The 14,764-nt window shown below is 47.1% G+C and overlaps 1 protein-coding gene across 1 annotated transcript; it reads left to right on the top strand.

The window, feature by feature from the left end:
• Positions 1-12,003: 12,003 nt before the first annotated feature.
• On the top strand, positions 12,004-12,816 carry LOC310693813 (integrase/recombinase xerD homolog; the record flags this gene model as incomplete). Its single annotated transcript, XM_083476190.1, has 1 exon — positions 12,004-12,816. One exon carries the CDS (start codon positions 12,004-12,006, stop codon positions 12,814-12,816), a length of 813 nt encoding a protein of 270 aa, XP_083332316.1.
• Between the last annotated feature and the right edge of the window lie 1,948 nt (positions 12,817-14,764).

Raw genomic sequence — 14,764 nt, forward strand, 5'->3', positions numbered from 1 at the left:
GACCCCGGGGCTTAGGGATTTTTTCAAAAAAATATTTTCCGCCGGTTAAGTTGTTGAGGGCTGATTTCTTTTCCTGTGATAAAAAGCCTTCTGTATCCATTGCCAAAGCTTTCAGGGGAGCATTTGCAACAGGTTGGCACCATTTTTGAGTGAATTGCCAAAAGTCAGATTTTTGCTGAAATTGTGACACCGGGGCTTAGGGATTTTTTCAAAAAAACATTTTCCGTCGGTTAAGTTGTTGAGGGCTGATTTCTTGTCCTGTGATAAAAAGCCTTCTGTTTCGAATGCGAAACCTTTCCGGGGAGCATTTGCAACCTGTTGGCACCATTTTTGAGTGAATTGCCAAAAGTCAGATTTTTGCTGAAATTGTGACCCCAGGGCTTAGTTATTTTTTCAAAAAAACATTTTCCGCCGGTTAAGTTGTTGAGGGCTGATTTCTTGTCCTGTGATAAAAAGCCTTCTGTTTCGACTGCGAAACCTTTCCGGGGAGCATTTGCAACCTGCTGGCACCATTTTTGAGTGAATTGCCAAAAGTCAGATTTTTGCTGAAATTGTGACCCCGGGGCTTAGGGATTTTTTCAAAAAAAAATTTCCGCCGGTTAAGTTGTTGAAGCCTGATTTCTTGTCCTGTGATAAAAAGCCTTCTGTTTCGAATGCCAAACCTTTCCGGGGAGCATTTGCAACCGGTTGGCACCATTTTTGAGTGACTTGCCAAAAGTCAGATTTTTGCTGAAATTGTGACCCCAGGTGTCAGGGGTTTAGGAGCAGAGGCACGGGCAAGGGAGGAAACAGAGAGCGAAGGGGAGGAGGCAGAAGAAAAGATGAGTGATGACGACGACCCGAGATCTCCTAGTCTTTCCAGTGAATCAGAGGATTCACAGAAAGGAGCACCAGTGGCCAGGGCAAGGGGGGAGTCTAGGGGGGCACCCCAGGAAGATAGAGCCAGAGGGGACTCAGGGGGGAGCAGCTGGAAATCGGGACCAGCGTCACCGCCAGGAAGCAGGGAAGAGGAAGGGAGCCAGGGGGGAAGCGCAGGCAGCTCACAACAGGAGGGAGGGCATGAGTCAGGAGTGGCCACACCTCCATCGGGGAGCGAAGAAACGGTTAAGAGGAAAGTGGAAGGTTGGGCGCGCGCGCCAAGTTCAAATGCAGAGGAAGGCGGCGCAGTAAGCAGCCCCGAAAGGGAACCAGGTCCTAAAGCCCGGCGCAAGGAGGCAGGAGGGTCCGGGTCAGCGTCAGAAGAATCCCGGAAGGAAGAAGCCCCGGGGGGTAGAGGGACCCAGAGGAGGACAGTCAGGCGGAAAAGGTGGAGCAAGGCTAGGATATTAAGTTGGTGCACACGGGGCGGAGACTCAGACGGAGCTTCGCCGACCTAGCTACTAGACGTAGAGTTGCGCGCAGCAGCGTGAGAATGGAAACTGTAATTCAATAAAGACTTTTACTTAATGATCGCTGGCTAGCGTGATCCTCTGTGAGCTAGGATCTTCAAGCAGCTCTGACACCAGGGCTTAGTTATTTTTTCAGAAAAACATTTTCCGCCGGTTAAGTTGTTGAAGCCTGATTTCTTCTCCTGTGATAAAAAGCCTTCTGTTTCGAATGCCAAACCTTTCCGGGGAGCATTTGCATCCGGTTGGCACCATTTTTGAGTGACTTGCCAAAAGTCAGATTTTTGCTGAAATTGTGACCCCGGGGCTTAGGGATTTTTTCAAAAAAATATTTTCCGCCGGTTAAGTTGTTGAGGGCTGATTTCTTTTCCTGTGATAAAAAGCCTTCTGTATCCATTGCCAAAGCTTTCAGGGGAGCATTTGCAACAGGTTGGCACCATTTTTGAGTGAATTGCCAAAAGTCAGATTTTTGCTGAAATTGTGACACCGGGGCTTAGGGATTTTTTCAAAAAAACATTTTCCGTCGGTTAAGTTGTTGAGGGCTGATTTCTTGTCCTGTGATAAAAAGCCTTCTGTTTCGAATGCGAAACCTTTCCGGGGAGCATTTGCAACCTGTTGGCACCATTTTTGAGTGAATTGCCAAAAGTCAGATTTTTGCTGAAATTGTGACCCCAGGGCTTAGTTATTTTTTCAAAAAAACATTTTCCGCCGGTTAAGTTGTTGAGGGCTGATTTCTTGTCCTGTGATAAAAAGCCTTCTGTTTCGACTGCGAAACCTTTCCGGGGAGCATTTGCAACCTGCTGGCACCATTTTTGAGTGAATTGCCAAAAGTCAGATTTTTGCTGAAATTGTGACCCCGGGGCTTAGGGATTTTTTCAAAAAAAAATTTCCGCCGGTTAAGTTGTTGAAGCCTGATTTCTTGTCCTGTGATAAAAAGCCTTCTGTTTCGAATGCCAAACCTTTCCGGGGAGCATTTGCAACCGGTTGGCACCATTTTTGAGTGACTTGCCAAAAGTCAGATTTTTGCTGAAATTGTGACCCCAGGGCTTAGTTATTTTTTCAAAAAAACATTTTCCGCCGGTTAAGTTGTTGAAGCCTGATTTCTTGTCCTGTGATAAAAAGCCTTCTGTTTCGAATGCCAAACCTTTCCGGGGAGCATTTGCAACCGGTTGGCACCAATTTTGAGTGACTTGCCGAAAGTCAGATTTTTGCTGAAATTGTGACCCCGGGGCTTAGGGATTTTTTCAAAAAAATATTTTCCGCCGGTTAAGTTTTTGATGGCTGATTTCTTGTCCTGTGATAAAAAGCCTTCTGTATCCATTGCCAAAGCTTTCAGGGGAGCATTTGCAACAGGTTGGCACCATTTTTGAGTGAATTGCCAAAAGTCAGATTTTTGCTGAAATTGTGACCCCGGGGCTTAGGGATTTTTTCAAAAAAACATTTTCCGCCGGTTAAGTTGTTGAGGGCTGATTTCTTGTCCTGTGATAAAAAGCCTTCTGTTTCGAATGCGAAACCTTTCCGGGGAGCATTTGCAACCTGTTGGCACCATTTTTAAGTGAATTGCCAAAAGTCAGATTTTTGCTGAAATTGTGACCCCAGGGCTTAGTTATTTTTTCAAAAAAACATTTTCCACCGGTTAAGTTGTTGAAGCCTGATTTCTTGTCCTGTGATAAAAAGCCTTCTGTTTCGAATGCCAAACCTTTCCGGGGAGCATTTGCAACCGGTTGGCACCATTTTTGAGTGACTTGCCAAAAGTCAGATTTTTGCTGAAATTGTGACCCCAGGGCTTAGTTATTTTTTCAAAAAAACATTTTCCGCCGGTTAAGTTGTTGAAGCCTGATTTCTTGTCCTGTGATAAAAAGCCTTCTGTTTCGAATGCCAAACCTTTCCGGGGAGCATTTGCAACCGGTTGGCACCAATTTTGAGTGACTTGCCGAAAGTCAGATTTTTGCTGAAATTGTGACCCCGGGGCTTAGGGATTTTTTCAAAAAAATATTTTCCGCCGGTTAAGTTGTTGATGGCTGATTTCTTGTCCTGTGATAAAAAGCCTTCTGTATCCATTGCCAAAGCTTTCAGGGGAGCATTTGCAACAGGTTGGCACCATTTTTGAGTGAATTGCCAAAAGTCAGATTTTTGCTGAAATTGTGACCCCGGGGCTTAGGGATTTTTTCAAAAAAACATTTTCCGCCGGTTAAGTTGTTGAGGGCTGATTTCTTGTCCTGTGATAAAAAGCCTTCTGTTTCGACTGCGAAACCTTTCCGGGGAGCATTTGCAACCTGCTGGCACCATTTTTGAGTGGATTGCCAAAAGTCAGATTTTTGCTGAAATTGTGACCCCGGGGCTTAGGGATTTTTTCAAAAAAATATTTTCCGCCGGTTAAGTTGTTGAGGGCTGATTCATTGTCGTGTGATAAAAAGCCTTCTGTTTCCATCGCCAAAGCTTTCAGGGGAGCATTTGCAACCGGTTGGCACCATTTTTGAGTGAATTGCCAAAAGTCAGATTTTTGCTGAAATTGTGACCCCGGGGCTTAGGGATTGTTTCAAAAAAATATTTTCCGCCGGTTAAGTTGTTGAGGGCTGATTCATTGTCGTGTGATAAAAAGCCTTCTGTTTCGACTGCGAAACCTTTCCGGGGAGCATTTGCAACCTGTTGGCACCATTTTTGAGTGAATTGCCAAAAGTCAGATTTTTGCTGAAATTGTGACACCGGGGCTTAGGGATTTTTTCAAAAAAACATTTTCCGCCGGTTAAGTTGTTGAAGCCTGATTTCTTGTCCTGTGATAAAAAGCCTTCTGTTTCGAATGCCAAACCTTTCCGGGGAGCATTTGCAACCGGTTGGCACCATTTTTGAGTGACTTGCCAAAAGTCAGATTTTTGCTGAAATTGTGACCCCGGGGCTTAGGGATTTTTTCAAAAAAATATTTTCCGCCGGTTAAGTTGTTGAGGGCTGATTTCTTGCCCTGTGATAAAAAGCCTTCTGTATCCATTGCCAAAGCTTTCAGGGGAGCATTTGCAACAGGTTGGCACCATTTTTGAGTGAATTGCCAAAAGTCAGATTTTTGCTGAAATTGTGACACCGGGGCTTAGGGATTTTTTCAAAAAAACATTTTCCGCCGGTTAAGTTGTTGAGGGCTGATTTCTTGTCCTGTGATAAAAAGCCTTCTGTTTCGACTGCGAAACCTTTCCGGGGAGCATTTGCAACCTGTTGGCACCATTTTTGAGTGAATTGCCAAAAGTCAGATTTTTGCTGAAATTGTGACCCCAGGGCTTAGTTATTTTTTCAAAAAAACATTTTCCGCCGGTTAAGTTGTTGAGGGCTGATTTCTTGTCCTATGATAAAAAGCCTTCTGTTTCGAATGCCAAACCTTTCCGGGGAGCATTTGCAACCGGTTGGCACGATTTTTGAGTGACTTGCCAAAAGTCAGATTTTTGCTGAAATTGTGACCCCGGGGCTTAGGGATTTTTTCAAAAAAATATTTTTCGCCGGTTAAGTTGTTGAGGGCTGATTTCTTTTCCTGTGATAAAAAGCCTTCTGTATCCATTGCCAAAGCTTTCAGGGGAGCATTTGCAACAGGTTGGCACCATTTTTGAGTGAATTGCCAAAAGTCAGATTTTTGCTGAAATTGTGACCCCGGGGCTTAGGGATTTTTTCAAAAAAACATTTTCCGCCGGTTAAGTTGTTGAGGGCTGATTTCTTGTCCTGTGATAAAAAGCATTCTGTTTCGACTGCGAAACCTTTCCGGGGAGCATTTGCAACCTGCTGGCACCATTTTTGAGTGCATTGCCAAAAGTCAGATTTTTGCTGAAATTGTGACCCCGGGGCTTAGGGATTTTTTCAAAAAAACATTTTCCGCCGGTTAAGTTGTTGAGGGCTGATTTCTTGTCCTGTGATTAAAAGCCTTCTGTTTCCATCGCCAAAGCTTTCAGGGGAGCATCTGCAACCTGCTGGCACCATTTTTGAGTGAATTGCCAAAAGTCAGATTTTTGCTGAAATTGTGACCCCGGGGCTTAGGGATTTTTTCAAAAAAATATTTTCTGCAGGTTAGGTTTTCGAGGGCTGATTTCTTGTCCTGTGATAAAAATCCTTCTGTTTCCATCGCCAAAGCTTTCAGGGGAGCATTTTCAACCTGCTGGCACCATTTTTGAGTGACTTCCCAAAAGTCAGATTTTTGCTGAAATTTGGACCCCAGGGCTTAGGGATTGTTTCAAAAAAATATTTTCTGCCGGTTAAGTTGTTGAGGGCTGATTTCTTGTCCTGTGATAAAAAGCCTTCTGTTTCGACTGCGAAACCTTTCCGGGGAGCATTTGCAACCTGTTGGCACCATTTTTGAGTAAATTGCCAAAAGTCAGATTTTTGCTGAAATTGTGACCCCAGGGCTTAGTTATTTTTTCAAAAAAACATTTTCCGCCGGTTAAGTTGTTGAAGCCTGATTTCTTGTCCTGTGATAAAAAGCCTTCTGTTTCGAATGCCAAACCTTTCCGGGGAGCATTTGCAACCTGTTGGCACCATTTTTGAGTGACTTGCCAAAAGTCAGATTTTTGCTGAAATTGTGACCCTGGGGCTTAGGGATTTTTTTCAAAAAAACATTTTCCGCCGGTTAAGTTGTTGAGGGCTGATTTCTTGTCCTGTGATAAAAAGCCTTCTGTTTCGACTGCGAAACCTTTCCGGGGAGCATTTCCAACCTATTGGCACCATTTTTGAGTGAATTGCCAAAAGTCAGATTTTTGCTGAAATTGTGACCCCGGGGCTTAGGGATATTTTCAAAAAAATATTTTCCGCCGGTTAAGTTGTTGAGGGCTGATTTCTTGTCCTGTGATAAAAAGCCTTCTGTTTCCATCGCCAAAGCTTTCAGGGGAGCATTTGCAACCTGCTGGCACCATTTTTGAGTGAATTGCCAAAAGTCAGATTTTTGCTGAAATTGTGACCCCGGGGCTTAGGGATTTTTTCAAAAAAATATTTTCCGCAGGTTAGGTTTTCAAGAGCTGATTTCTTGTCCTGTGATAGAAAGCCTTCTGTTTCCATCGCCAAAGCTTTCAGGGGAGCATTTGCAACCTGCTGGCACCATTTTTGAGTGAATTGCCAAAAGTCAGATTTTTGCTGAAATTGTGAACCCGGGGCTTAGGGATTTTTTCAAAAAAATATTTTCCGCCGGTTAAGTTGTTGAGGGCTGATTTCTTGTACTGTGATAGAAAGACTTCTGTTTCCATCGCCAAAGCTTTCAGGGGAGCATTTGCAACCTGCTGGCACCATTTTTGAGTGACTTGCCAAAAGTCAGATTTTTGCTGAAATTGTGACCCTGGGGCTTAGGGATTTTTTCAAAAAAACATTTTCCCCCGGTTAAGTTGTTGAGGGCTGATTTCTTGTCCTGTGATAAAGACTCTCCTCCCTGAAAGAGAGGGGAGGGGTTGTGGTCGGGAGCCCGAGCTCCGCCTAGCAGGGGGCGTTGCCCCCTGCCTGCAGCTCACCTGGCTGGCGCTCACGCCCCCTCGGTGAGCCACCCAACCAGGTGCCACTGAGGGGGCGTGTTCAGCAGCTTTTGCTGCAGCGACAGCCTTTCCCCGGCCTCATTCTTCTCGTCGCCTCTTCAGAAGTCAGCAGAATAGGAGGTCTCCGCTACCTGAAGCCAGGGAAGTATTTTGGGTTGCGCCTTTTGTCTGCGGCTAGGCTGAGGGTTTGGCTCTTTTATTCCTTTATTCATTATTATTTACTGCGGCTTGGACTGGGCTGAGTGTTGCGTTTTGGTGGGAAGTATTGTGGGTTGTGTCTGTGTCTTTTAATCTCGACTGCTGCTGAGGCTGGGCTGTGTGCTTGAGAGTGTGAGTGATTTTCGCCGCGTTTTTTGCCTACCACTTTCGGAGTGTTTTCGGCGCGTTTTCTAGCGTGCCAGCTCCGCCTGTTTTTCCCCTGGGCTTTGTAGCGGCTCCTCTCTCAAGCCTTTGTTAGAGCACAAACCCCACCACTTTCCGGCTGGAGTGCTAGGAATAATATCACTGCTAGCTGCGCGTCCGGGCTACAGCCCACGTGGGAGTTTCTTTCAGGAGCTGCCGGTTCCGCTTCCGGCCGCCCCACAGCTGACGCGCGTAATTAACTCACTCCACCGCGCTTCTCCCGACCTTAGGCAGCCGCTAGGCAGCTTTGGGGCCAACCAATAGCTGATACGCGGTATTAATTTTTCCCTCTTGTTACTCCAATTTTAGTTTATTTTACTGTTTGCTGCCGCTAAGCCGCCTTGGCTGCCCACCAGCTGACGCGCGCGTTTGGTCGATATGGTTGGCTTCTACGTATTTTGCTTTACTTTTCCGCTTTTGCTTTTACCGCGTGATCTTCCACGGTGGGTGAGTGGGGGCGCCCCCTTTTGTGGTGCTGAGATTCAAAACGAGCCGGCGCTACTGCCTAGTCCCTGGAAGGATTCTTTCCCCGTTTTGTCTGCGTTAGGTATAGTTGCTTGCTTCCTGGTGGCCCCTGTTGTCTCTTACCGAGCGTGGACAGTTTAGGCTTGGCTTTTTGGTGTTACTTCCTTGTTCTTTGTGCTTGCTTGCTGGTGGCCCCTGTTGTCTCTTACCGAGCGTGGACAGTTTAGGCTTGGCTTCTTGGTGTTACTTCCTTGTTCTTTGTGCTGTGTGGCTCTTCTAGCACCAGGCTCACGTGTGTTCTCCCACCCACCCCCCATTACTCGGGTCTGTATCCTCTGGGCTAATTATTTTCCAGCGCGGCTGCTTGCAAGAATAACAAGCCTCCTACAGTAGTTTAAAGCGTGTTGGGTTCAGAGGGGTTCAGAGTATTTTTAGCCTCCGTTTGCTTTCAAGCCTGTTTGCTCTTGTTCTTGTTTGTAACCCCCTTCTAGGAACACCCCCCCCCCGTTTTATTTTTCATTTAGTTGCCCCTCTTTTTGTCTACTTGCTGGAGGTTGGGAGTCTTGGAAAGGCTTTTGTTGGTTTCACGGTTGCTGCAGTAACGCTGCTTGTAGCTCAGCAGCCAACAATAGGTACTTTAGGCATTGTTATTTAGCATTGGCATCAGTGGAAGATTGTAATTCACTCCCAGCTTGTCCCCTGGGGACCAGGCAGCTCAGTTATTGTTCTATTGTTCTATTGTTCTGTTCCTCACCACCAGCTTCCTGGCTTTGAATAGGGGCGGTTTTCCCCTGAGGGAAGGAGTCATTTAACCCTGCTGCACTCTTCATAACTTCTTCTGTTTGGCAGCCGGGGGATTCTGATTGTTGTCTGGTTGCCCAGCAACCAAATAGCTTGCAGTTTCCTGTTTCATAGGGAGAGAAGCCTGAGCAGTTTGAGCAGCTGGCATTTTGTTTTCTTTCCTATACCCAGGAGGGGCCTAGTAGTTTTGTGTGTGTTTATTTCCTCTTTACCTTGGGTTAACACCCTTAGGGAGGGGCTTGTTCTTCACAGCTGCAATTCAACTATACTGTGCTGTGTCAGGCAATTGGGGAACATCATCAGACACTGACAATTGATCATAATATTCTTTAATTGTGGGATAGCAAGAGTAACAGATTGATTTCAAATTGATACAGATATTACGTTTGGTCACTATCCCAACCAACTCTTTAAATACATTAATAGTAATATTAATTGTACAAATATATAAATAAATAAATAAATAAATAAAAATATTAAAAATATAAAATTAAATAAATAAATAAATAAATAATTAAATTAATACTACTATGAATATATATATATATTAAATAAAAAAATTCAAAAAAATAATAATCAAAAAAATAAATAAATAATAATATAACATAGATAGTGGTAGAAACATACATACATACATATATTAGGAAAACACTAGTCATACATATACATATATATATATAACAAAAAAAAAAAAAAAAACCACACACACACACACACTATCAAGCATCGTCACGGTATTAGTGCACAAAGCGGACTCATGGCTCCTAAGAGAAAACACGCGTCCGAAGCCGCACGCAACGCTGAGGGGAGCACATCCCGGGGTCAGCGGGGGAAGGGCAGTAAAGCAAAGCCCGTTTCCCACTTCCTCAACGCTTTTAGATCATTTATCGACGAATATGAACAACGCTACCCCGATGCGAACCCTAGCCCCCCCCCTCTTCGCCAGATGTCATCCCTGAGACTCAGGTGATTCCGGGGGGTTCAAGATCCACCCGGTGGGATGAATTGCCTTGTACGTCTGCCGCCCTGTTTGATGATGCTCAGGGGGCTGGGGCTTCTAGCCCTGGTCCGGTACAGACCAGGTCCCAGTCGCAGGCTAGGGCTTCTGCGCCTCGCGCTCGGGGGGGGGAAGCGCTTTCTAAGTCTGCTCGTAATAACGATCCTGCTGCCCCCAGCTCTTCTACCCGCACGCAGGACAAGCGGCCCAGGGCGCAGTCGCCGGATTCAGGGTCTTCCGCAGGCGAGGAAGACGAGCCACGGGAAGCGGAGGACGCCACCACTGCAGCATCGGTGGAGAAACCTTCGGGTAAGAGGCGCGAGAAGAAAAAGCACGTTTGTAGGAAAGGCAAGTCAAGAAAGGACGACACAGACGATGATACAGGTACTTCCTTCTTCTGACTATGATAGTGACGCATCCCTGGGTTCCTATTGGGGGAAGGGCGAGGAAGTGTCTGGTCTCCCGGACTGGGCTCTTTCAAGGAGGGCCAATAGCCACCGGAAAAGTTTCGGGGGGACGCAAGAGTGGAAGGATGGGGCTCTGGTAAAAGACGCCTCCATATCCACCTACTCAACCTCAGATGTTATTCCAGGTGATCATCTTTCCCCCAAGCTACGTGCGAAAATATTAAACGGAGAATTTGTTGACATGTTTAAGTTAGTGCCCCCGGCTGAGGAGTTGGGTAGGGGAGAAAAGAGGCCTTCCCATGGTAAGAAAAGGAGCAGGTACCCCTCTGTGCCTAGGACATTTGAAAACTGGCTCGATGGTTTTCAGGCCTTTATGGGGACCATCGTTGCTGCCTATCCCAAGAGGGCCGTTCACCTTGTCGCTTACCTTTCACATATCCGCACGGCCTGCGCCCTGTCCGGTGAGGCTGCAGCCATAAGCTATGACAAGAAATTTCGGAGAAAAGCTTCCAGGATCCCGTTGGCACGCTGGGATCAGATTGAGAGCGGCATCTGGTCTGTGGCGGTTGGCCCATACGTGGAGAAGAAACCAGTTGACCCATATCGGTCGGCCAGGAATGAGCAGAGAAAGGATTACAGGCGTCGCGTATGCTGGGAGTACAATAAAGGGTTATGCCAAAGGCCATCCTGTAGATACCTGCACGAATGTGAGAGATGCGCTGGGGCTCACCCCGTTACGTCTTGCTTTAAAGGAGGGAAGCAGCCCTTTCGTGGTGGCCGGGGGTTCCATCATCCCAGTCCCAGGGGAGCCCCCGCAGCTGGGAACAGGAGATGAGGTGAATCTGGAATTGGCCTTCTCCCCTATCAAGCTCGCCCCCCTCTGTAACCTTTTGGCCTTGTACCCAGATAAAAATGCTGCATCCTATTTACGAGAAGGGTTTTCCTGTGGGTTCAGAATTCCTATTTCAGGTTCTTTGATTGCGAAAGATTCACCAAACCAAAAATCAGTTAGGGAAAGGCCGGAAGTCGCCGAACGTAAGATAGCCAAGGAGGTTAGCGCAGGCAGGGTGGCAGGCCCGTTTGACAGCCCTCCCATTCCAAACCTGCACATATCTCCACTAGGTATTGTGCCCAAGAAAACCCCCGGGGAATTTAGACTCATTCACAACCTCTCTTACCCAAAAGGCGGATCAGTTAACGACGCCATCCCACCTGAGCTATGCACAGTTAAGTACGCTTCCTTTGCCCAGGCAGTGAAGCTAATTAATTCAGGACACTCTTAGGCTTAAGAAGATTACCCTTAGGCAGATTCAGTCTTTATTAGGACACTTTAATTTTGCGTGCAGAGTGGTGTCCCCCGGACGCCCCTTCTGTGCCCGCCTTTCTAGATTGTCAGTCGGTCTTAGACACCCGCTCCATAGGGTTCGCCTCCCAAGGTCGGTCAAGTTAGATCTCGAGGTGTGGTTGGCCTTCTTAGTAAATTACAACGGGGTATCTCTATGGCAGGACGTTTTGAACTTGTCTTCAGACTTCCAGGTACAATCGGACGCGGCCGGATCCATAGGCTTCAGCCTGTACTTCAAGGGGCGTTGGTGTGCTCAGCGTTGGCCGACGGCTTGGTTAGGCCAGGCCATCACACGGGATCTCACCTTTCTCGAGTTCTTTCCTATAGTGGTGGCTGTTCACATTTGGACGGAGGAGTTCCGGGACCATCGTGTGTGCTTCAGGACCGACAACCTGGCGGTGGTGAACATTCTCGCCAGGCAGTCATCTCGGTCTGAGAGGGTTTCCTCCCTCCTACGGGCCTTCGTCCTCCGTTGCCTTGAGTACAATATAATATTTTCAGCTAAATTTGTACCCGGAGCCAATAATGATATAGCCGATGCCTTGTCTCGATTCCAGATTCCTCGCTTCTGGTCGCTTGCACCTGGAGCACAACAGTTGCCCGAACCCTTTCCGGAGTACCTGTGGAACGTTGGAGACGCAAAGTGATACAGGGAGTATTAGCGTCCGTAGCACCTTCCACGCTCAGGTCCTACAAGAAGGCCTGGAGTGATTTCATGGGTTTCAGGTTCAGGTTATCCGGGCTTTCATATAATGTGCCTCCCACCACAGATGACGTTTTGCAGTATCTTTCGCATCTCGACGACCTGGGACGGGCCCCAAAAACACTAAAAATTCATGTAGCAGCTATCAGTTTCTTTTCAAAAGCTACATTTGCCCATGACCCGTGTAGCGACTTCATGATACGTAGGGCAATCGAGGGTTGGAGCAGGTTACAGCCTCCCAGGGACGAAGGCCGTAAGCCGATTTCTTACGGGTTGTTGTCTCAGATTCGCAAAAAACTTAGGTTGATTTGCTGGTCCAGGTTCGAAGCACGCCTTTTTTCTGCAGCATATGCTATCGCCTTTTTCGGCGCACTAAGGGTTGGGGAGGTTGTGTTTGAAGTTAGTGCACGGGGTCCAAACCGCGGACTCCTGTGCGAGGATGTGCAGCTGTCTAGCTCTTCCGTGTCAGTGCTCATACGACAGTCCAAGACCGATCAGGCTGGCAAGGGTGTCCTGGTCAAACTCACAGCGTCAACACAGCAGGGCCCATGTCCGGTAAAGGACACTAGGCGGTATCTCGACCTTAGGCCACCGGGCCCAGGTCCGTTTTTTATTCACGAGGATGGGTCGCCCATGTCGAGATACCAATTCACCAGGGTACTGCGCAAGGCGATCGAGGCCTGTGGACTATCTGCCCAGGAGTACGCTGCACACTCTTTTAGGATTGGTGCCGCAACCACGGCTGCGCACTTAGGGCTACCGGCGGATAGGATCAAAGAAATGGGCCGGTGGAGATCCAATGCTTATAAGTCTTACATTCGCTAGTACGCGACCAGTCGCTGGGCCCCACTTACCTGCCGTCTTTTCTGTCTTTACCCCTAGCTTTGCTCAGAAGAAGCGTGTGGATCTGCGGCCACAGTATTGTTCATTGGGCCCGCGTACGTGCAGCAAGTTGCGGCCTGGCACCAAATCTTGGCCTCCCAAATGATGTCCGAGTTTCCTGGTTTGCGAGAAGAGGCATGCGATGGGAGGAGCTGTTGCCTTTGCTCCGGGAGAAAGTAGCCAACTTTGGCCCTCCCGACACTATTGTGATACAGTTGGGAGAGAATGACCTAACCAGCAGAAAGAGTGCGGACTTATTGGGGAGCATAAAAAGAGACTTGAACACATTGGCAGCTTTGTGCCCCAGAACGATGGTGTTCTGGTCCTCCTTCCTGAAAAGAATCGAGTGGCGCGGAGCGCAAAGTTGTTTGGCCATTGAAAGAACCAGGAAACTCGTAAATCGGGCGGTAGCCCGTTGGGTGCGCTTTATGTGTGGCCGTGTCATCCGGCATGATCGTATCCGTATTAGCGACCAAGCTCTATACCGGAATGATGGTGTCCACTTATCGGACTTGGAGAGCGATATTTGGTTAGCTAGTGTCAGCAAAAGCATCTGGGATTGGTTGCAGCAGTGAGGGTATTGGCGGCGAGCCTTTGGCTCGGGTGGCGGTTAGGCATTGGAATAATTGTGTTGTGGTGTGTCGAAGTGCTAGGTTTGGCCATCGCCTATGCCTTCAATGTTTTAGGGGTATTCCGTTAAAGGAATCTGGGGGTCGTGTATCCGTCCGATGCCTGCTTGGCGGGAGGCCTTGGCATGACCCTCGGTGACAACAGGGGTGAGCCTAGAGTCGGATTAGCATCGACAGGCTCCACCTACTGGTGAATAACCCATCGTCCAATGCCTAAGCCAATACCTTTTCCATTGCTGTAACCAATAAAGTTGTGGCCTTTTCTTGCCCATTAACCATATATCACGTGTCCTTGTGTCTTTATTTCACCACACGGGGGTCGGGTCCTCGAACCACAAAAAGCCTTCTGTTTCGACTGCGAAACCTTTCCGGGCAGCGTTTGCAACCTGTTGGCACCATTTTTGAGTGAATTGTCAAAAGTCAGATTTTTGCTGAAATTGTGACCCCGGGGCTTAGGGATTGTTTCAAAAAAATATTTTCCGCCGGTTAAGTTGTTGAGGGCTGATTTCTTGTCCTGTGATAAAAAGCCTTCTGTTTCGACTGCGAAACCTTTCCGGGGAGCATTTGCAACCTGTTGGCACCATTTTTGAGTGACTTGCCAAAAGTCAGATTTTTGCTGAAATTGTGACCAGTGTGGTGTAGTGGTTAGGAGCAGTAGTCACGTAATCTGGGTAACCGGGTTCGTTTCTCCGCTCCTCCACATGCAGCTGCTGGGTGACCTTGGGCCAGTCACACTTCTGTGAAGTCTCTCAGCCCCACTCACCTCACAGAGTGTTTGTTGTGGGGGAGGAAGGGAAAGGAGATTGTTAGCCGCTTTGAGACTCCTGAAGGGGAGTGAAAGGCGGGATATCAAATCCAAACTCTTCTTCTTCTTCTCTTCTTAACATTTCAAAGTTTGACTTCCTTCCCCCTTTCTCTGCAGTTCCTTAAATTCATTTTTTAAATATCTTCTGCATGTCCAAATTCATTTAGTTTGCTCATTTAATTATCTACTTTAAACGTAAACTTATGAAACTGCAGGTTATTAAAATAATCCTGCCAATGTTTTTATCTGTTTGCAATTTATCTGTAAATATTCTATAAACCATTTCCATTCTTTTATAAGAATATTCTCTTGATTTCTTATTCTTCCGGTGTGTTTCACCATTTCTGCATATTCCGTAAGTTTCGTATCCATTCTTCCTTTGCTGGGACAGGCTAATTAATGGTTTACGATACGGGACCGTATCAGAGTGGCAAAGCCAATAAGCAATGAAAGAATG

The sequence above is a fragment of the Podarcis liolepis genome, assembly GCF_965112155.1.
Source record: "Podarcis liolepis genome assembly, chromosome: 14".
Lineage (NCBI taxonomy): Eukaryota > Metazoa > Chordata > Lepidosauria > Squamata > Lacertidae > Podarcis > Podarcis liolepis.